Below are 21,773 nucleotides of genomic sequence, written 5' to 3'. Positions count from 1 at the left end.
TCCTGGAGTACAAACACTCACCGAGCCAGAGTACCCTGAAAGCGCTCAGAGCACCCAGAAAAACAGTACAGCAGACAGCCAGGCGCTGTGCCAACAACTACTGGCTTGAGCTATGCAGCAGCATCCAGACCAGTGCTGACTCTAGTAATCTCAAGGGAATGTACGAGGGCATCAAGAAGGCATTAGGACCCACCCAGAACAAGATGGCACCTCTGAAATCCAAATCTGGTGAAGTCATCGCTGACAAAGCCAAACAGATGGAGCGCTGAGTCAAGCACTACTCTGAGCTGTACTCACGCGAGAACATTGTGGTCAATTTCGCCCTCGATGCTGTCGAGCTCCTACCAGTAATGGACGAACTGGATCAGGAACCAACTGTGGACGAACTGAAGAAAGCCTTCAACAGCATTGCAGTTGGAAAGGCCCCAGGCCAGGATGGTATACCACCAGAGGTAATCAAGTGTACCACGGACACCCTCCTGAAACCCCAGCATGAGCTACTGTGCCTGTGCTGGAGAGAGGGAAAGGTTCCACAGGATATGCATGATGCTAACATTGTAACCTTGTATAAGAACAAAGGAGACAGAAGCGACTGCAACAATTACCATGAAATCTCCCTCCTAAGCATCACTGGTAAACTGTTTGCTCGCATCATCCTCAGCAGACTGCAGAAGATTGCTGAGAGGGTGTATCCCGAATCACAGTGAGGATTCCGCGCAGAGAGGTCAACCGTTGACATGGTCTTCTCTCTGAGGCAGCTGCAGGAGAAATGCAGGGAGCAGAGGAAGCCACTCTATATTGCCTTCATCGACCTGACCAAGGCCTTCGACTTGGTCAGCAGGGATGGACTGTTCAAACTGCTCCACAAGATAGGCTGTCCACCACGGTTACTCAAGATGATCCAGTCTTTCCACGAAGACATGAGAGGAACCATCCAATATGACGGCACATTATCAGATGTTTTCAGCATCAGGAGTGGTGTCAAACAAGGGTGCGTCCTTGCTCTGGCATTGTTCGGGATCTTTGCACTCCTCCTGAAGCACGCCTTTGAAACTTCAACAGAGGGCATCTTTTTGCAAACAAGATCTGATGGGAAACTGTTTAATCTTGCAAGGTTGAAAGCTAAATCTAAGGTGCAGGAAGTCCTCATCGGAGATATGCTGTTCACAGATGACGCTGCTGCAGTGTCACACAGAGAAGACCAGCTTCAGAAACTGCTGGATCAGTTCTCCAAAGCATGCAAGGACTTCGGGCTTTCCATCAGCCTACAGAAGGCAAATGTACTTGATCAGGACGTTGATGAACCTCCATCAATCAGCATTGACAACTATACGTTAGAGTTTACCTCAGGTCCACCATCACTGACACTCTGTCATTGGAGTCTGAGCTAAATAGGAGGATCGGAAAAGCAGCCACAACTCTGTCCAGACTCAGCAAGAGAGTGTGGAATAACATCAAGTTGTACACCCACACCAAAATGCAAGTCTACAGAGCCTGCATCCTCAGCACCCTCCTTCACGGCAGTGAGTCTTGGACCCTGTACACTCACCAGGAAAAGAGGCTGAACGTCTTCCACTTGCGCTGCCTCAGGTGCATCATTGGAATATCGTGGAAGGACAGATTGTCCAACACTGCCGTCCTTGAGCAAGCTGGAATCCCAGCCATGCACACCCTCCTCAGGCAGCAGCGGCTCCGCTGGCCTGCCCACATCAACAGGATGAATGATGGAAGGATCCCAAAAGACATCCTGTATGATGAGCTAGCCTGTGGCAAAAGACCTCCCGGATGCCCCCAGTTGCCCTACAAAGATGTTTGCAAGAGGGACCTCAGGGAGGTGTGGACATCGAGCCAGACAGCTGGGAGGAGCTGGCAGACGATCGCAGCAGATGGAGGCAGGGACTACACAACGGCCTTCAGAAGGGTGAGATGAGGCTCAGACAGCTAGCAGAGGAGAAGCGAGCCCACAGAGAGCACAGTAAGGACCTGCCAGACACCCATTACACATGCAACAGATGCAGCAAGGACTGTCACTCTCGTGTGGGCCTTCACAGTCACAGTCGACGCTGCAAATGATGATTCCAAATGGAACTATGAAGGGCGTGATCCATAGTCTACGTAGACTGAAGGATGCCTACTACACTGCCGCGCGGCTTGTCCAGACAGGGCTCCTTTTTCTATGGCCATTTTGGAGATTTGTGCTAGTATAGACACAGCCTGAGAGAATATGGAAAAAGTTTGTGAGTGTCCTCCAGTAGATAGACATGTATTTCATTGCAAATCATTGTGTGTGCGCTATTCTTTAAATACGGGTTAAAAAAGGTATGGTTTGATGTTATTTATTGAGGACTGTCTCATATTCAGATGCGGTGTGGCTCTTGAATTACTGAGTTTTTTTTACTGATTTTGAAAAAAATGGCTCTTCTTGCTATTTTGGTTGCTGGCCCGGGTCTAGGTAATATATCATCCTGCACTGAGTGCAGGAGACTGGCCTGGACAGTCACTCTTGAAGTCACTTCCAGTCCTACAATTCTATGATGTTATGATTCTTTGTTCTACCTCAAGCACAAGGCCACCAGCTGCTGTGGCAAGGGGCTGGACTATGGCCTTGGTTATACCAGTGCTTTTTTTCCAGGAAAAAGGGTGCTGGAATTCTAACCCCAGCCCTGCCCAGCCTTAACCCACCCCCTGGTGGCCCCAACCTGCTGCCATGCTTAACCACCTCCTCTCCCCCAGCCTCAACCCACCACAGTCTTAACCCCCTGACCCCAACAGACGTGATTTAACCTCTCTGCCCCCACAAGGCCCAACCTGCCACAGCCTTAACCCTCCACCCCTGCCATGGCCAGGCTTTAAACCCCTGCCGCCCCCACGCATGGCCCATACCACCGCAGCCTTAACCACCCCACCCCCTGGCCCCAATCAGCTGCAGCCTTTAACCCCCACAACCCAGGATTCACTTACCTTTCAAATGGAGCACCACATACAGTGCAGCAGGGGCAGCTCCGTGACACCAGCCATTGCACCAGTTAAATTGAGTCCTGCTCTTTCACCAGAAGGCAGGGAACTGGAGGGAGCCAGCACCCCCTCTTTAAACAGCTACTTGTAGCTCCTGCCACTGCCCCGCCAGCTTTTAAAAATGGCAGCCCCAGGGAAAAAGGTGGCAGAGCACAGTTCTGCTGCATTCATCTGGGGAAAAAAAGCCCTGGGTTATACCCACAGCCTACTGTGTCCCTGGCACAGGCACTCTAGGGCAAGGCTCATTCTACCTTCATTTATGCACCCATGCATGAACTGGCAGAACATAGGTCTGCATCTCTTTGTTGCCAGTATCTCTAGGCACCAGTACTGCCAACCTTACATGGAAAGAACACCCAGGCTGCGTCTACACGTGCACGCTACTTCGAAGTAGCGGCAGTAACTTCGAAATAGCGCCCGTCACGTCTACACGTGTTGGGCGCTATTTCGAAGTTGAAATCGACGTTAGGCGGCGAGACGTCGAAGTCGCTAACCCCATGAGCGGATGGGAATAGCGCCCTACTTCGACGTTCAACATCGAAGTAGGGACGTGTAGACGATCCGCGTCCCGCAACATCGAAATAGCGGGGTCCTCCATGGCGGCCATCAGCTGGGGGGTTGAGAGATACTCTCTCTCCAGCCCTTGCGGGGCTCTGTGGTCACCGTGGGCAGCAGCCCTTAGCCCAGGGCTTCTGGCTGCTGCAGCTGCAGCTGGGGGTCCGTGCTGCATATACAGGGTCTGCAACTAGTTGTTGGCTCTGTGTATCTTGCACTGTTTAATGAAAGTGTGTCTGGGAGGGGCCCTTTAAGGGAGCGACTTGCTGTTGAGTCCGCCCCGTGACCCTGTCTGCAGCTGTGCCTGGCTCCCTTATTTCGATGTGTGCTACTTTGCCGTGTAGACGTTCCCTCGCTGTGCCTATTTCGATGTTGGGCTGAGCAACGTCGAAGTTGAACATCGACGTTGCCAGCCCTGGAGGACGTGTAGACGTTATTCATCGAAATAGCCTATTTCGATGTCGCAACATCGAAATAAGCTATTTCGAAGTTGGGTGCACGTGTAGACGTAGCCCCAGTGAAGAAGGGAAGCTTTTTGCTAAATAAAGAGAGTGTGATCAGAGCCTTATATATAGAATCAACCAGAAAACATAAAGCATGTGAACTTCCTGTGTTTTCCAGTCTAAAAGAGAAAAGGGCACACATTTTTAGAAGTAATTGGATTTAACTGGTGGTATCTAATTATTGCCTTTCACTTTGTTGTACGTTGAAAGGGGCAAGAAGAAAACAATAGGTTAAGGGAGAAATAAAAGTCATACAACTGAAAGAAGAGAGGGCAGCATGCTCTAGTGGTAGAACGCTGGACTGAGACCCAGAATATCTGGTTTTTATTCCCACCTCTCTCATTGGCATACTAGCCTCAGGCAGGTCACTTTGCTGCTTCGTGCTTCTGTTTCCTCATTTGTAAAATGGCATAATGATGTAGCCCGCCTTTGAAAAGCACTTTGAGATCTACTATGGATAATGCTAAATGAAAACTTTATAAATATTTGTGTCCTTGAATTGTTATACAAATAAAAAGGATTGTAATAGTGTCTGCAGAATACCAAAAATAATTAGTTTCATTAAGAATATAAGCACCACTGAAGCAATGGGAAATGTGACAAGACGATATTATTCAGCACTGACATTTACAGAAGTGCACCATTTTTGTTGCATGTGGTGCGTCTGCTGGTGTTCTTCTCTAAAACAAATGTAATAGGTGAAGAAAAAGACAAGCATCTCAATTTTATTTTTAAGAGATTGAAATTCAGTATTATTAATACCAGCTTTTCTCGTGAAAGCCAAGCTGCATATCAGTTTATGAGGTTGAAATAGAGATGTAAACGTTCCCTATCATCATGTTCAGAAGGAAATTATTAGGCAGAAAAGCCATGGGGTAAAGAAGATGAAATTATATTATTTCCTGGGAGTGTGATTCAGAACTGTAATTATTGTTTGCCCTTTGTGGTTATCACCAGTGTTGATAAATACAATTATTTTGTTTGCCTTCCCTTGACTAATACTTAAGGTTTGGGCTAGTCAATGGTAGAAATAATGAATTTCAGTCTTGTATTAGTGACAAGGTATTTGTCAGCTGACCTTACCCACACTTGTTACTACAGGTACTGCTGATTATGTGACAAGCAGTCATTGAAATCCAGCAATAAGTGCTGGCAGGTTCTAGCCATAGAAACTAACACTGGAAGGGGATGTCATGGAACTTCAAAGCAGGGGGTTTACAAGTGTGAAGGATGAACCTCTAGAGGCTGAAATATCTATTTGTCTTTTTGCAGGGACCCCCAGAGTCTGTACCCACCCGAAGTTAGTAATGCGAAGCTTCAGTATGCCGGATGGGGTCCAAAGGGGCAACAACTGGTAAGAAAGCACAAGCATGCAAATGAGTTTATACAAACAGATACTGTTGTAATTTTGAAAAGTGATTGTACAGCTATATTGTGCCTCATTTGTCTTAACACCATCCTTAGCAAGCCGATTCCTTACAAACATGGCAAATGTGTGTCTGGAGCATTTTCAGTCTATTGTCCCCATATTATTAAAATCCTAACTCATCTCTGAATCTTGTGACCCCAGCTTTTCAAAAGTGGGCATGCTAGGGCATTCCTGTCCATCAGCAAACCTCCAACTTGTACATGCATGGGGATACGTGCCATTTTGTGATTGCACATACCGTTGATCATGTGCATTATATCAAATCAACGTCTGTACGGCTCAGCACAGTGAAGCCACAATCCCCTCCAAGCTGTAATGTGTTTGCAGTGTAATACTTATTATAGAAAGTGTTTTGTAGGCAATGTCACTGGAGCTTTGTTTATTGTTTGTCCTACACTGGAATACACATAAACCAATAGGGGAACACTTCAACCTTCCTAGACAGGCAATAAAGAATTTGAAAGTAGCCGTTCTTCTACAAAAGGATTTTACTGCAAGGTGACGTCTGAACTGAAATTCATTTGCAATTTTGACAAATTTAGCCTTGGGCTTAACAGAGATCCCAGTTATCTTATGCATTACAAGGGCAATTTCCCCACCTTTGATATTTGCAGGAACGCCACCCATCTCCCTTAACTTAATTTACTTCTTCCACTGGTCCTATTAATGACAGATGATTTCCAGCGAACCACCTTTTTTCCTCCTTTCTTTCCCCTGCTCCCTGGTCTATAAAACCCTGGATTTTTATTATCTGTTCCAATCTGAAGTGGGCCTTACCCATGAAAACTCATTACCTACTGAGTAAATTTGTTAGTCTGTAGGTGCTACAGGACGGCTTGTCATTTATCTCATATAAATAGTGTCCATTCGTGCTGACTGCCCTGCCCTACCCTGCTCCAGAACTTCCTCAAATCTCTCCTGTTGTTCAGTTCTGCATGCTGCTAGAAGATAAAGGGGTTGATTTAACAACTGTACCTGTAGAGGGTTTGTTTTTAATTTAAACAAGTATTATTTATTACTTATCTACAGTTGGAAAATCAATAGATTTAGTGCCAACTGCTGATTAGCAGAAATGTGGAAAGCTAGCACTCTGTCAATAGTGACTTGAGATCCTGGATTTGATTCTCTTCATATCAGGCAGAGGGCAAATTTCTCTACCAGGCTCCACCAATATGCTTTGGTGAAACAGCCCTGCTTCCGTTTCCATGGTGTGTCTTCAGATTTGAAACACGGGAGTTAATTAGGTAGAATGAAAAGAGGACATCGTACTCCAAGGTAGCAGGAAAATGGCATTTGAATGCTAACAAGAATTGACAGACCTTTGTGGCGATATGTATGCGCAGTAGCTTCCACAGAGCAGCTCTGGCTTTTCACTGGAATTTGGCCCATAATAGCTTGTGAAATTAACAGATATAGACAAGGATCCATATGTGCAGCGGTAAAAAGGGGAGCGCTCATGGCGTGCTTTATTTCAAAAATTGTCATGGTCTTTTCATAGCTAATTTAGGTTTCTACTCCATGAAAGTTGTGCAATCTCAGCTATGTCAGCTCATGGCTCCTACCAGCTTGGGGTGGTCCTTGCTCACAGCAGGAGTCCCCTCCCCTTGTTTCCTCTTGTAAATCCAGTGTCTCAGCTGCTGAGTGTTCCCTTCGCTCATTGGTGCATTTATGTGGTGTCAACCACAAATTCGGTGAACCAGGCAGTTAAGCCACAATGGTTTTATTTTGTGTTAACATTTGCTTGTAGGCTGATAGGTTTTCTTTGCAGTAGAAAGGGAGGAGGAAGCCATGAATGTTTCCAACAGGATTGTCTAAAGAACTCATCACCTCCCATATTTAAATTGTACTTTCCTGAAGAAAATGGCCGTGGCCAGTTCAAAGGATTTGTTATCTGCTAGAGGCATCTCTGCTCCTGCATATTGAAACAGACTTTTATATGAAAAATTAATATTGAAAATTGGCCAAGGGATCAACACTTGTTCTCTTCCCAGCTCAAGAAATATTCTCACAGGCTAGCTGTCAAAATGGTCAGTCTGTGGCTTTACTGTAGGATGGCTTCCAGAAGACTAAAGGAGCCTTATCTACACTACTGTGGCTCATGACAAGGAAATGATAGCAGCTGCCACTCGTGGCATCTACCTCTTCTCCAATGCTGCGACTTGGAGGAGGGACAGGAATAGCATTTCTCTTTCACTTTACCAGAAAAGTCTGCTTTGATGCGGTGGCAGATCTAGTAGTGACTCCCCAAAGAACTTCACTATACTGTTGCAGGGGTTTTCTCACATGTGAAGAGTGATTTTTTGTCACCCTTCTCTCACTCCATCTCTAATGTGTGTCACTGGGTGCCTTCAGTATGTTGGCTTTGTGGTCTTTGTGGTGTGGATTCTATGGGCATGTGTGAGGTTTGGGTTTGAGAGAGAGCTTTGGACTCCTGACTTGTGGAAATATGGGGTGTTCACAATTACGTAAATCCATTGACTTCAGTGAAGCAACTCCTGATTTCCACTAGAGTGTGTGAAAGGAGAACCAGGCTCATGATAGGAAGAGTCTGCTGTCCATCTTCTTGAGAGCATCTTGAAATCTTATAAGAACAAGCTTTTTTGGTGACCTAAGTGAAATTATTTGGTGACCCTCCTTCTATTGACTTCCTGTGCTGTATATACCTTTTGTGCTGATAAATACCAGATGATTGTTTGCAGAGGTTAATAAGTGGCACCTTTCATAAGCTATAAACAATAAGGTACCGGTGGGCCCCTTAAACACTGGAAGAGAAAAGCTTGTAAAGAGCTCAGCCATCTGACAGCAAAAGCAAACACGGCTTAAGTAGTTCCATTGCTTTTATTTATTCTTGGAAAAAGATAACACAGAATGAATATTCCTTGCTGGTAAAATTGTTCGAGGATGATTTCTGATGCAGCAAGAACTGTTTACAGGATGTTAATTTTGGCAGTGCTGCATCCAGTGGCAGAATAGTCCTGGGGCCAAAAGGGCCCATGCTGGAGCCCTGGCCTATTGCGGGGGCCCTAGGAAAAATAGGTGTCCTCCATTCCCTGCTCCACCTGTGCTGCACCTGCCCAGTGTTGCTGCTGGGGGGTGGGTGAAGCCTGAAGCAGGAGCCTGTAGGATAACTAGGTGTCTGGTTTATAACTGAACACCCAGTCAAAAAGGGACCGTCCCCAGCCCAATGCAGATAAATGAGTAAGGAAAGGTGGGGAAAAGCAAGTGACGGGGGGGGGAATGGAATGATTGGGGTGGGACCTCAAAGAAAGAGCAGGGTAAGGTTGTTCCATTTTGTTCAGTTGGAAAGTTGCCAACTCTAGGAAAACTGTAGGGAAGACCTGTGTGCCAGCCTTGCTCCCAAGCAGGAGGGATGAGTGGGTGGAGAGACTGCAGATGGAAGGGATGGGATGGGGTCCCTACCTGCTCTAGGCCAGGACCCTACAAACCTATAAACCTCCTCTGGGTGTGTCTATTTCATTGGGCATCCAGTCAGCAGGTACAGTGCTATATATGTAAAAACATTTTAATTAACAAAGAACTGCCTTTAGAAAAAAAAAAACTGAAGGACAGAAAAAAAGAGGTTCTGCTTTTCCTGTTACTTAGCTCTCTTATTTTTATTTTTGTAAACAATGAGTTGTTCAAAGCATGATGAAAGGCTTCACTCTTCTAGTCTGAAAGGCAGTCAACCTGCACAGTGCTTGGGCCACTTCCTATTTCATTTCCATGCCTTCCTTTGTTCAGCAGATTTTCTGCTGGGCTTAGTCAGTGTGATTACCTGCCATTCACTCCTTGAATTATACCATAATATTACCTATTGCTTTAGATTCATTTGAAGGTTATCAAAACCACCCTTCTGCACTGATACACGAGTCCAGGAACTAGTAAACCTAGACTGTTACTGAGAGGTGTTTGTCCAAACTATTCTTAACTCCCAACAATGGGAATTCCACAAAGTGTATCTTAAAGAAAGGAACTTAGCCACCCAAAAAACCCAAGCTTACTCTCCATTTAGTTCACTATCTGCCTCTAGCAACAGTCTATGGTGACTCCTTCATGGAGTAGTCACAGACAGACAGCCATATTAATCTGTATCTTCACAAAACCGAAAAAAAAAAAGTCCTGTAGCACTTTAAAAACTAACAAAATAATTTATTCTTTTATCAGAATTGTCCAGATCTGAGGAAGTGGGTCTGTCCCATGGAAGCTCATCACCTAATAAATTATTTTGTTAATCTTTAAAGTGTTACAGGATTGCTTTTTCCTTCATGGGGAGATGAACATGCCCCATATCTCACCTCCCCGCTTGTTTAAGACACATGAGCTGTGTCTACACTACCTCTCTACTTTGAAGGAAACAAGGTAAGTAGTGTGTCAGGAAATTATTAATGAAGTGCTGCTGTAGTAGTCCATTGGTTATAGTCCAATGGCCACATTCAGGGTGATCCAGGTGGGACTGGAGATCTCAGGCTTATGATTTAAACTTACTGGCGTGAAGCACCAAACTGATCTAAGATTAAAAGGATCAGGTCTCAAAAGACTTTTATGCAGTTCCGAGTCTTCTCTTGAGAAGTCAGAGTCCTTAGGTGAGTAATAGACAATCTTGAAGATCCTGAAGGAGACCTGTTTCTTGAGCATCACTGGTAATTATCCACATGGATTAACATAAGTTAATTGCATGTTTTCCCCCATTCACAGGTCATTTATTGTATACTTCCAAGATGGAGGAATACAGTGATATCCCTGTATTTGAAGTTCATTGATATGTTGAGGTCCTTTTGATCTATGAATTAACAGAATGCAACATAATCAGGGAGTCTTTGGTTTTATTGTATGGCCGGGTATCCCTGGGTCTGGCCAGGGTCTTACCAATGAAAACTCATGGCCTAATAAATGTGTTAGTCTGTAAGCTGCTACATGACTGCTTTTTATTTCATAATGCTACAGACTAAAATGGGGTGGCGTAGACCAACCTGTGGCACATGAGCCGATTTTCATCGGCATATGAGGCAGGAGCTCAGCCCCACCCCTCATCCCACACGCAGCCGGGAGCTTACTCAAAGCTACCTGTGGATTAACAAAAGACCAGCTAATGTTACCATCCACCATCTAAACGGTAAAGCTCTGCATCTTTATTATTTATTAATGAAGCTGTTGTAAGTAGGACTACTAGTGACTTTAAAAAGTATCACCGGCAATGGAACCATATATACAGGTCAAAAAGTGAAATTTCGGCACTCCACCTTAAAAAGGTTGCTGACCCCAGCTGTAGACAATATAAAGACTCCTCTGTAGCCCCTCTGAGACAATGTAAACATGCAAAACCACAAACATCTACCAATATCCCTATATCCCTAAAGGTTGAATTTGAGTCATTTTAGCCTGCAAGCTGCTTGACCGTTCCTGGCCATGTGTCACAGCTGCTGTTTTCGGATTTCTTCAGTGAGAATTCCTAATGTCTTTCCAAACAGATATTCATGATATAGTCACATGCCAGCTGCTGGAGGAGGAATTCTTTGGAGCCTTGTGGCCAGGATTTTGAATCCAAATGTTCTCTCTTCCTCTGATGATAGCACTCATTCTAAATTGAAGAGAGATGATTTGTGCTGGTGGTGCCAGCCCCATCTGTTCTTTGCCATTTCCACTGACTTTTTAAATTGCATGAAGGAGGTGGAAGGGGATTATGTTGGCCCATGGCAGCCAAACACTTTTTTTTTTCCTCTGGACTTTATTGCAAATCCACAGGATGGTCAAAACTCATCCCTCCTTCATTTCCACAGAGGTCAATGGAACTTTTCAAATATGAGGTCTTTGGGGACAAGGCACTTTTGTTTGTATGCTGTGTACAGCTTGAGCATGAAGTGAGTGCGAACAAAATAGATTGTGATGATGAAAGTTGTATTTGAGACAAGGTACAGCATTTACAAGAAGATCTCAAGTTCCCTGAAATTTTTTTGTTGAGGGAGAAAAAGAAACATGCACCAACCCATGTCAGGTTACGGTTTTGTAGTAGCCCTCAAGCAAAGAACATTAATGCATGTGAACAGCTCCTTGTAATTTATGTCACTGTATACAAAGTGCAGCGTGGATAAGACTAAAGCAGGAGTTTATAGATATATATATATATATATATATATATATATATATATATATATATATGTATATGAGTTGAATCACAGAAGCTACTGAACAGGACTGGGATATGTCTATTTAATTTCTCCATATGGCTGATATTGAATTAGTTCAACCCTGTACCGCATGTGTCCCAGCTAGCTGGGTTTTTCAGTTGTGGAATGCAGGTTAAGTGATGGCACCTGGAACGAAAGTAGACTGACTCCTCTAATTAATTTTTTTTTGCTTGCCTGAATTCATTACTGTCAGTCCAGCTTAGTTCCAGGCAGAAGTGCTGAGCACATATCAAGTGAGGAAGACCTCTTTCACAGGAATAAGTGAATCATCTGTTGTCACTTCTAATCCGCCAGGGTCTTTGATCTGCATTGAGAATGTAATTTCTGTAGGTATGTTTATTTCCAGCATTGCACCACAGATTCTGGATCATTAGTTTTTCATGGTGCTGTTCTCTTACATTTTCCATTGTGATGACATCTGAATGAATACTAAGCTGCCGTCTGCCATATGTAATTTGTCTGGTTTGGTTTGCTTGTTAGGAACAAGGTGAGAAAGGTAGTCTTTCCATAACACACAATCTGTCCCATTTGAATGAAACATTACAGGGAAAATCCAGTGTCAGGCAGCCAGCTGATACAGACAGAGACCAGGGCAAATGAACAGGGGCAGAGGAAAAGATTCTCTGCATATGTTGTAGACTGTTCCTCACCCAAGACAGGAGGATAGGTGTAACCATGGATCATCTTCTAGTCTCTTCCCCTGCCATGTCCTGAACTGAAAGTAATTCATGCTCCCCAGATCCAAGGAAGGGATGAGAGCTATCCTTGATCTCTGCAATCTCAACAAGTGTATCAAATACATGAGGTTCTACATGGTTCCCTAACATCTATTCTCACTGCATTGAAGGATCCCAGCTTGTTTGCCGCCCCAGAACTTGGGACACATCCTTCCCCTTGGCAATTTTCCCAAGTCACAGGATGCTTCTGACATGTATAGTGGCAAATCAGCATTATTGGTACAACAGGCTTCCTTATGGCCTGTTCTCTACTCCACAGCATTTATCGGGTGTCTGTCTGTGCAGCAGTATATGTCAGCTGTGATGTGTACGGTAGAGCCCTGCAAATTGATGGATATCTGCTTCATATCTGCATCCATGGATGTCAGTGTGTATATCTGTAGCTCATTTTTGCAGATACAGGATGCAGAGCTGGATACAAATTTTGTATCTGGAATCTACATATTTACAGATATCCACTTTGTAGCCACAGTTGTCTGCACCCACAGATGTCAATGCAGATAGCCACGGCACTTTTTTGTGGATATGCAAACCGTAGTGTGAGGCGTATACATGCCTAAGTGGAATACTTGTCTGCACATACATCTCAAAGAACAGTAGTTACAGGTAGGTAATGATTTTGCCTACCAGGTTAGAAATGTCACACAAATTCTTTGTTTGGGACTGGGCAGAAATATTTCAAGCACCTGGGCCATGTCTACACTTACAAAAAACTTTGAAATGGCCATGCTAATGGCCAAATTGAAGAATACTAATGAGGCACTGAAATGAATATTCAGTGCCCCATTAGCATGCCACCTGCCGTGGCACTTGGAAAGGGCCATGGTTCGCTCGTGAAAGGACCCTGCCAACATCAAAATCCTATCAGCTGACCAGCGACATGCTAATGAGGTGCTAAATATTCATTTCAGCACCTTATTAGCATTCTTCAATTTGGTCATTAGCCTGGCCATTTTGAAGTTTTTTGTAAGAGTAGACGTAGCCCTTATGTAGAAGTAGTTGGTTGAAGGTGTCCATCAAAGTGTTCATGAAATTCAGTGTTGCCCCTTGAGAGCTGCTGTTTTGCACCATGAATTATCCCCTTTACCAAAAGATGTAAAATGGAATCTTGAAGAGCATTGACTTAGTGTGTTATCATGACAGCTGTTGTTGTCAGGATTGTCCAAACTGAACAAAAGAGTGAACCATAATGGATTGTTGAATAGTCTCTCAAGGGAAGTAGCGGAAGCATCACCTTCATTATATGCAATCAAAACCAAACCAGACAAGACCATACATGATATATACACCATAGGGAACAATCTAGGGCTCACAGTTGAATAAAATAATCAAGCTGATCTAACAGGCATAAGTGATTTCCATTTCTAATTACTTTTTTTTCAAGGAATATCGGTATATTTTTTCTGCTGATTTTTTACCAACAAGTGAATTGTCCATGATTATTTAGCATTTGCTGGAGGAGCCCAGAATTCCATCTCTCAGTTCTGCATGCTAGCCACTAGAAAATGCTCTCTTCTGAGTCAGACATTCACTGTTTCATTGAAAATATCTTATTACATTATATCATCCCAGAAGAAGAAATCTAATTTGCAATGGTGCCCTACATAGCCAACACTGGTATTAGGTTAAAGAACAACAAGATAATCCATCATGCAGAATTTAAAAGAACAATCTGAGGTCCATAATAAAGGGCACACTTACATATATACGCTTCAGATAATGTAACAAGGCAGTTATAAATTAAAATAACCTTATTAGAAACTGGGACAAGGAATTTTAGTCAGTTATGGTTCTATGAAAAGATATAGCATAAAATCCTCTTTTTAGTTCAGCAAGAAAGAAAACAGAAAAGCATATCTTAAAGAAATTTCCAAAAGTGCTATTTCTGTTTATTTGGCTGGACACCTCAAATTATAGGCCTGATTAGAATTCATGCTGTTTATGGAACAGCTTGCTCTCAGAATATAAATGTGAAATGCACTGCAGCCGGTAAGGATGAAATATCTTAAAATTAAAAGAAACGTGCAGAGGGATGTGGAGAACATTAAAATAATACATTCAAACTAACTTGAGAGTGCCAGGGCCAGGCATCTCTCCTTCTGCCCCTATTTCTTTCTGGTCATCTGAGGAGAAGATCCCTTCATCATTCCCAGAGGTTAAGAGCATCTCACCAATGTTACTCCATGTACCTTCTCCCCTGCCCTTATAGATGAGAGTGATATGTTGACAGAAGTTACTGTTGCAGGAGATCTTCCTGCAAAATTTCTGTTGACAGATCATGACCACACACGAAAGCGGATCGTTCTGTTGATCAGCTCTGTCACCAAAGAGCAGCCAGACTGCCCAGCTGGTCTCTCAACAGAATGACCAACCAGAAGCACAGCAGACAGAGCTGCCTGTTGACCTGGAAGCCCTCTCTATTGACAGAGCAGCCCTTGGAGCATCCACATGCCATTTTATTGACAAATTCTGTTGAGAAAGGCGTTCTGCCCCATGGGGGAGAGGCAAAAGTGCCGAGTTCTGTCAACAGTCTGTTCTCAGAACGCATTTTAGTGTGGCTCCTCCATGGATTTTGTCAACAAAACACCTGTTTTTCATCAAAACCCGCTACTGTAGACATAGACACAGAGAGGGAGCTGAGGCACTGAGATATTTAAATAATTTATCTGAGATTACACAAAACTCAGTGTCAGGGCTGGGAATTTATCCCAGATTTCACATGACACACTTGCTCTCCTTCCTGATTGCATGTACGTCACCAGAAGCCCTTGTGTCGCTCTGACCTGATTTCACATCTCTCCTACCTCCTCTGGGGCAAGGTAGAGGGGGAGCAATTAGTCAGTGCTCCTGAAATCCCTGAAAATGGTGACAGCCCTGAGGCTCTCCAATCCCCAAGATTTTATAGATTCCCAGACCAGAAGGTGTCACTGTAAGCATCTGGTCTGACCTCCCGTATAGAGGAGAATTATCCTCAAAATAATTTCTAGAGCAGCCCTTTCAGAGAAACATTCAAGCTTGATTTAAAAGTTATCAGGAACAGGGAAATCCATCTTGGTCCATGATAAATTGTAGCAATGATTAATTAGTGTCGCCATCAAACATTTACCCTTATTTCCAGTCTGAACGTATCCAGCTTTCTCATTGTATATCCCTAGGTCAAGAGAACTGAAAAATCCCTTTTTATGAATCTGTGGCAGAGTCAAAGAAGGACTGAGAGGGAAAACAGGAAGTTTTACAGGAAGATCTGTTCTGCCTGTGATTTGGCTTTGCATCCAAACTGTATCTGGGTTTGGAGTAACATTCCAAACCCTCATGGCAGAGAGCAATGCAAACACAATCTTTCTAAGTGGAACATGGCTCCAGAGGGATTAAAGAAAGCTGTGCAACTATACACTGGTCTTGCAGAAACTACCGCATTCCACCACAGTCTCTTCTTGCTAAGAAACAATATACCCACTACTTTCAGTTAATATAAATGGGGGTTTCAAACCTAAACCTCTGTATGAAGAATTGTGATTTTGACATCAGTGACACTCTCAATATAAAAAAATCTGAAGTGGGTCTTACCTGCGAAAGCTCATTACCTTGCCAATAAAATTTAGTCTTTAAGATGCTACAAGACTTCTTGTTTTTGTGAAGCTGCAGACTAACATGGCTGTCCCTCTAAGGCTATCAATATCAAATGGCAATTTTACATGGGGCCACTAGCGACGATGCTAATGGAAAGCTGTACTATGTAGTTTATCTGGAAACATACCTCCCAGTGAAAATCCCCTGCTTTCCATACCTCCATCTTAATCTGGTATATTTCTCTTTCCTTCCACACAAAACATTGACCATTTTGGCAAAAGATCCTGATAATTTCTGGACCTGTGATGTCTTTACGCCATTTTCAATACTTCTGCTGTCCAATTTAAACAAACATCTTAAAAAACTAATTGGAAATGCCACCTGTCAGCATAAGTCATGCTCATTAGTATTGAAGTTTGTCAGTGAAAACCAGTGTTACTGTTTTGTTGTTAACAGTAATAACAAGATCTGGCATAATGGTGTCAAATGCATAAAGAACAACACCAGCAGCAGAATACATTAAAAGAAGCCATCTGAACATCAAAGTTCTGTAGTGCCAAAAGAAAAGCTACATCAGTGAAGCGCTCATTAAAGAATGCACACTCAATCTGCTGATGGCATTAGAACTGACTGCTAGTTGATCATGTAGGTTTATATTTCTGTCTGTGATGGGAGACTAGTAAAGGCAAAATAACAAGACATTTTCTGTACAGTGTCGGTGGTGTTTCTTTTATGCCCTAAAGTAACCACACATGATACTCTGATGTGCCTTAAAGTGTGTTACGGGTCATGAGGGGCAAGCTGGTTCTAACTCTAAATCTGTCTCTGAAACAAAATAGCAAGGATCTTTCTCTCTGCGTTGTTTTTTTTCTCTTTTTGGTTTTGTGGGTCTCTGTGTGTATGTCTACGCTACAATGAGATAACAGAGAGTAAGCCGTGCTAGTCTATACACTATCAAAACAAAAAGCAGTCAAGTAGCACTTTAAAGACTAGCAAAACAGTTTATTAGGTGAGCTTTCGTGGGACAGACCTATGGTCTGAGGAAGTGGGTCTGTCCCATGAAAGCTCACCTAATAAACTATTTTGCTAGTCTTTAAAGTGCTACTTGACTGCTTTTTGTTTTTACAATGAGATAACTACGCCTGGCCTGTGCCAGCTGATTCATGATTATAGCCTGAGGCTAAGGGGCTGTTTAATTGCCATGTAGATGTTGGGGCTCTAAGTGACACCTCATGGCATCCTGGAGCCCAGGCTCAAGCTCCTGCCTGAACACCACCTTTAAACAGCCCATCAGCCAGGTGCCCATGAACCCATATCAGTTGGTATGAGACAGCTGTCGGCTTCTAAGTGTGGTTTCATTCAGGAGTGGAAGAGCCAAAGTACCCAAGACAGGGTATCATCAGAGTATTGGACTTGAAATGAGAAGTACTAGAAATCTTGAAACAGACTCTTCTTCATGTGCCCCCCTAGGACCCAGTTTTGATCCAGCCTAACTCAGGCTACGTCTACATTACAGCAATTTGTTGAGAGAAGTTGTCATTGGAACATATCTTCTGACAAAACCTCCGTTGACAATTGCTGCCAGACAGCTAAGTGGATCGCTCTTTTGATCTGCTCTATAGACAGAGAGCTCTCAGAATGGCCCCCCCAGAACCCTCTCAGACAGGGCCACATGGCCGGCAAGCCGTTCCAGGGGCTCCGATGAGATGGGCTGTTAGAGCCCTCTCCCAAACACCCGTTCCCTGCTCACGCCAAGGTGTGCCTACCTCCATGAGGGACAGCACAGTTGCTAGAGCAGGGCTTTGATGCATGCTGAGAGACACAGTGCCAGAGTAGCGCCTGGGTTTGCACTGGCCCCAACCAGGGGTGCTTCAGCACGCGCTGCACCTCCTCACGCCCATCCTCCTCTTCCTCTGGGAGGCTGAGCCAGATAGCAGCTTTGAGGAACTCTCCATTGCTGCCACACAGTCCCATCCACACCCGCCCTCTCAGGTGCACAGACAGAGCTGGAGGCATTGCACCAGTTCCAACTGGTGGGACTGGCTGGTCATGGAGCAGTGGGACAAACTGCAGTGCCTCCAGGACTTCTGAATGTGGAAAGCCACCTTCCTGGAGCTCTGTGCCTGGCTCACCTCCCATGCTTTGGACACAAGACCTCCAGCTGCAGCCAACTATCCCTGTGGAGAAGCAGGTTGCAGTTGCCCTCTGGAAGCTTGCCACCTCTGACAGCTGCTGCTCCATGTGAAACCAGTAAGGTGTGGTAAAGTCCGTTGTCAGGGCCCTCCTTATGGAGGGGGCTGCCTACTGGGTCTGGGTGGCAAACACTACCTTGCATGTGGTGCCAAGTGCTGGGACCACAGCGCAAGTTGCACCCAAGCTGGCCGGGCGACTCTCAGAGCTCACCCCATCTGCCCCTGCCTCCCATGCTTTGGGTTGTGTGATACGCGGGGTACTTACCAGAGGGATCCTCGCCAAGCTCTGGTGACACCCTGGAGGTGTCGTCGCTGGTGGGTACCTACTCCAGGATGATCACAGGGGTGCTCCCACTTGCCTCAGACCCTGTATCCACCTTCAGCATGGGTTGGGTCCCAGAGTGCTGCTCCTCCTCCTCCTCTGGGGCTGTGGGAGCAGGGCTTCCTGTGCTGTGTCAATAGGAATGGTTGGAGAGGGTGTGTCATCAGCCCCTAGCAGCTGGTGCAGACCTGTAGAAGGGGTAGGTGGTGAGTCCTCCCCCTGATCTTTGGCTGGCATCATGCTCTTGGGTGTAGTCCTGACAAAGTTCTTTCACCTTCATTCGCACCTGCTCCATGGTGTGGGCAGGGTGGCCCTGTTCTACAAGTGCAGTGGTCATCCAGGCTTACACAGGGGCATTGCACCGCTTAGCCTTGGGGTCGAGGAGGGTCTCTTCCTTGCCCCACAGACGCAGGAGGTCCTGGGCCTTGGGCTCAGTCCAGGATGGAGCTCACCTCTTGGTGCCCCGAGGAAGATCGTGGGACCCCTCAGATTGCTCTCTTGAGGGTACTGGAGGACATCTCTGGGTGCCTGGATCACTGCCATCAGGTACCACTGGCTGGAAAGGAGTGTCTGTGAGGGCGAGGGGGACTGCAGTCTGTAAGTCTGCTGCTTCCACACTCTCAGCTTCCTGCCATGGGCTGTCCTGAGCTTCCTGTGGCTTTAAGAATGGCTGGAGACAGGCACCATAGAGCACTGATTGCTGGGGACATGATGTTCCACGGCACACCTGTGTAGCACCCTAGAGGCCTTTACTATCAACAGAAGGCCCTCTAGATTGTTCAGATTGGCTTTCTGTCAATAGAGCTCTATTAACTGAAGTGTTCTTCCTTGTGGGGAGTGGGATAATACAATTGACAAAAGTGTCATGTTCTGCTGGTTTACTGTTGACAGAACTACTTGGAAATCTGGACATTCCATAGGTTTTGTTGATAAAACACTAGTTTTGTTAACAAACCCTCTAGTGTAGACATAACCTCAGTGACAAAACATTCTTGGAGTTCAGTACAAGCCAATTTGGTGTCCAACTTTGCAGAAATAAGAGTCTGATAGGTTAAGTGAAAATAAGGACCTGGCATGACCTAGAGCAGGTCACTTACTGTATGTTAAGGGGCTAATACTTCCCTACCTTCCAGGAGAAGATATATCTAGTAATGTTTGAGTGGCTTTCAGGTGCCACATTGAGGGGGAGTGTAGAAATCAGTACATAATGGTTGCACCATTAAGCTAAAAAGTCCAAAGTCCTAATGTTTTTGCTTTTGTATGGTGGCTAAAATATGTTACTAGAAGGTGATGAAGTGTTTCATGTGACATATTAGGTAAGGTATTTCCAGTAGACATAGCAAAGCATTAATACCCCTCCACCATAATACCCCTCCACCTCTTCTGGTCACCCAGGTTTAAGAAAGATTAAATCAAACTGGAACGGTGGCCCAGAGGGCTACTAAGATGATCAAGAGTATGAAGAGCTTATTTTATGAGCAGAGACTAAAAGAGCGTGGCTTAATTAGTCTGGCAAAATGAAGGTTGAGAAGGGATCTGATTGCAATCATAGGAACAGCCACACTGGACCAGAACAACAATCCACTTATGTGTATCCTGTCTTCCAACAGTGGCTAATGCCAGAATTTTTCTCTATTTCTACATCTGGGGAGGAGGGAAACACTGGGGAGAGAGAAGTGCTAGTCAAGCTAAAGGACAGCGCTGGCACAAAGACAGGTGAGCCATGAATAAATTTAGGCTGAACATTGTAAGAAGATTTCTAACTATCAGAGAAGCGAGGTTCTTGAACAGCCTCCCCAAAGGAGGAGCTGGGCCAAGTAACCTAACTAGTTTTTATCTGACAGGGTTGCCTGCAATAGCTAGGACTATCCTGGATGATCCAGGAGTTCCCTCCCAGTCCTTTGTTCCTATCATTTTTGATGAATCCTTGTTTAATATCACATTGTGGGACTGCTCAGGTGTAACTAACAGAACAAATAGTGAAAAATAGACTGCCATCAACTGTGTAGAACAAAGACATGTCAACATTTATTTTCCTTTAATCTTTTAGTTACCATGGTCTTACAAATGATGGTGTTCGTGACAGTAATAGGTAAAATCATTTCAGGCAGGGGGATAATTTTGAAGTTGATGTGGCCCTTTAAGGGATTCGCCCAAGGTCAGACTGGTACTTGAGGGGAGAGCAGGGTTTGAAATTTGGATCTCCTGACTTCCAATCTTAATTGTTTAATCATTGAGACATAATAACTAGAGAAAGTCTGGTATTGTGATTGAGGCATTAGACTGGGAATCAGGAGATGCATGTGTAACTGCAGGCTCTGCATAGAATTCATGGGTGACCTTGGGCAAATCTCTTAAACTCTCTGTGCCTCAATTCCCTATTGTTAAAATGGAAAAAAATATTTTGTCCTTCCTTCTTTCCTTCCTTTTGTGTGTCTGTTTCAGGAAGAGCGTCCCTTTTTGAAAGCTTCTTTTGATCTGCTTTTCTGTGTGTGCACGCATGCTTTCAAAGAAGCTCTTTTGAAAGAGACCTTCTGGAAGGAATTTTTTTCAAAAGATTTCTGTAGTGTAGACATAGCCTATGAAAAGTTCCCTGTAACAATGTCACTAATGTAATGCGATAAATGGCTAGAACACCAGGCTTGTGCTTGGTAGTGATAAATTTGGGTGATTTTGTTCATTAAGGCTACGTCTACACGTGAAGCCAACATCGAAAGTAGCAACATCGAAATAGGCTATTTCGATGAATAACGTCTACACGTCCTCCAGGGCTGGCAACGTCGACGTTCAACTTCGACGTTGCGCAGCACCACATTGAAATAGGCGCTGCGAGGGTACGTCTACACGCCAAAGTAGCACACATCGAAATAAGGGTGCCAGGCACAGCTGCAGACAGGGTCACAGGGCGGACTCAACAGCAAGCCGCTCCCTTAAAGGGCCCCTCCCAGACACAGTTGCACTAAACAACACAAGATCCACAGAGCCGACAACTGGTTGCAGACCCTGTGCCTGCAGCATGGATCCCCAGCTGCCGCAGCAGCAGCCAGAAGCCCTGGGCTAAGGGCTGCTGCCCACGGTGACCATAGAGCCCCGCAGGGGCTGGAGAGAGAGCATCTCTCAACCCCCCAGCTGATGGCCGCCATGGAGGACCCAGCAATTTCGATGTTGCGGGACGCAGATCGTCTACACGGTCCCTACTTCGACGTTGAACATCGAAGTAGGGCGCTATTCCGATCCCCTCATGAGGTTAGCGACTTCGACGTCT

The 21,773-nt window shown here is 44.8% G+C and overlaps 1 protein-coding gene across 2 annotated transcripts in view; it reads left to right on the top strand.

Moving 5' to 3' along the window:
- Positions 1–21,773, top strand: part of DPP6 (dipeptidyl peptidase like 6) — a 612,774-nt gene that overhangs the window by 438,122 nt on the left and 152,879 nt on the right. For both annotated transcript variants that reach the window (XM_074986299.1, XM_074986298.1), the window contains one exon: positions 5,346–5,427. In XM_074986299.1, coding sequence (XP_074842400.1) covers positions 5,346–5,427 — 82 coding nt within the window. The remainder of the gene's footprint in view (positions 1–5,345; positions 5,428–21,773) is intronic.

This window comes from Carettochelys insculpta, chromosome 2 (assembly GCF_033958435.1).
Source record: "Carettochelys insculpta isolate YL-2023 chromosome 2, ASM3395843v1, whole genome shotgun sequence".
Lineage (NCBI taxonomy): Eukaryota > Metazoa > Chordata > Testudines > Carettochelyidae > Carettochelys > Carettochelys insculpta.
The sequence above is the reverse complement of the archived record's forward strand: the minus strand, read 5'-3'. Positions and strand labels throughout refer to the sequence as shown.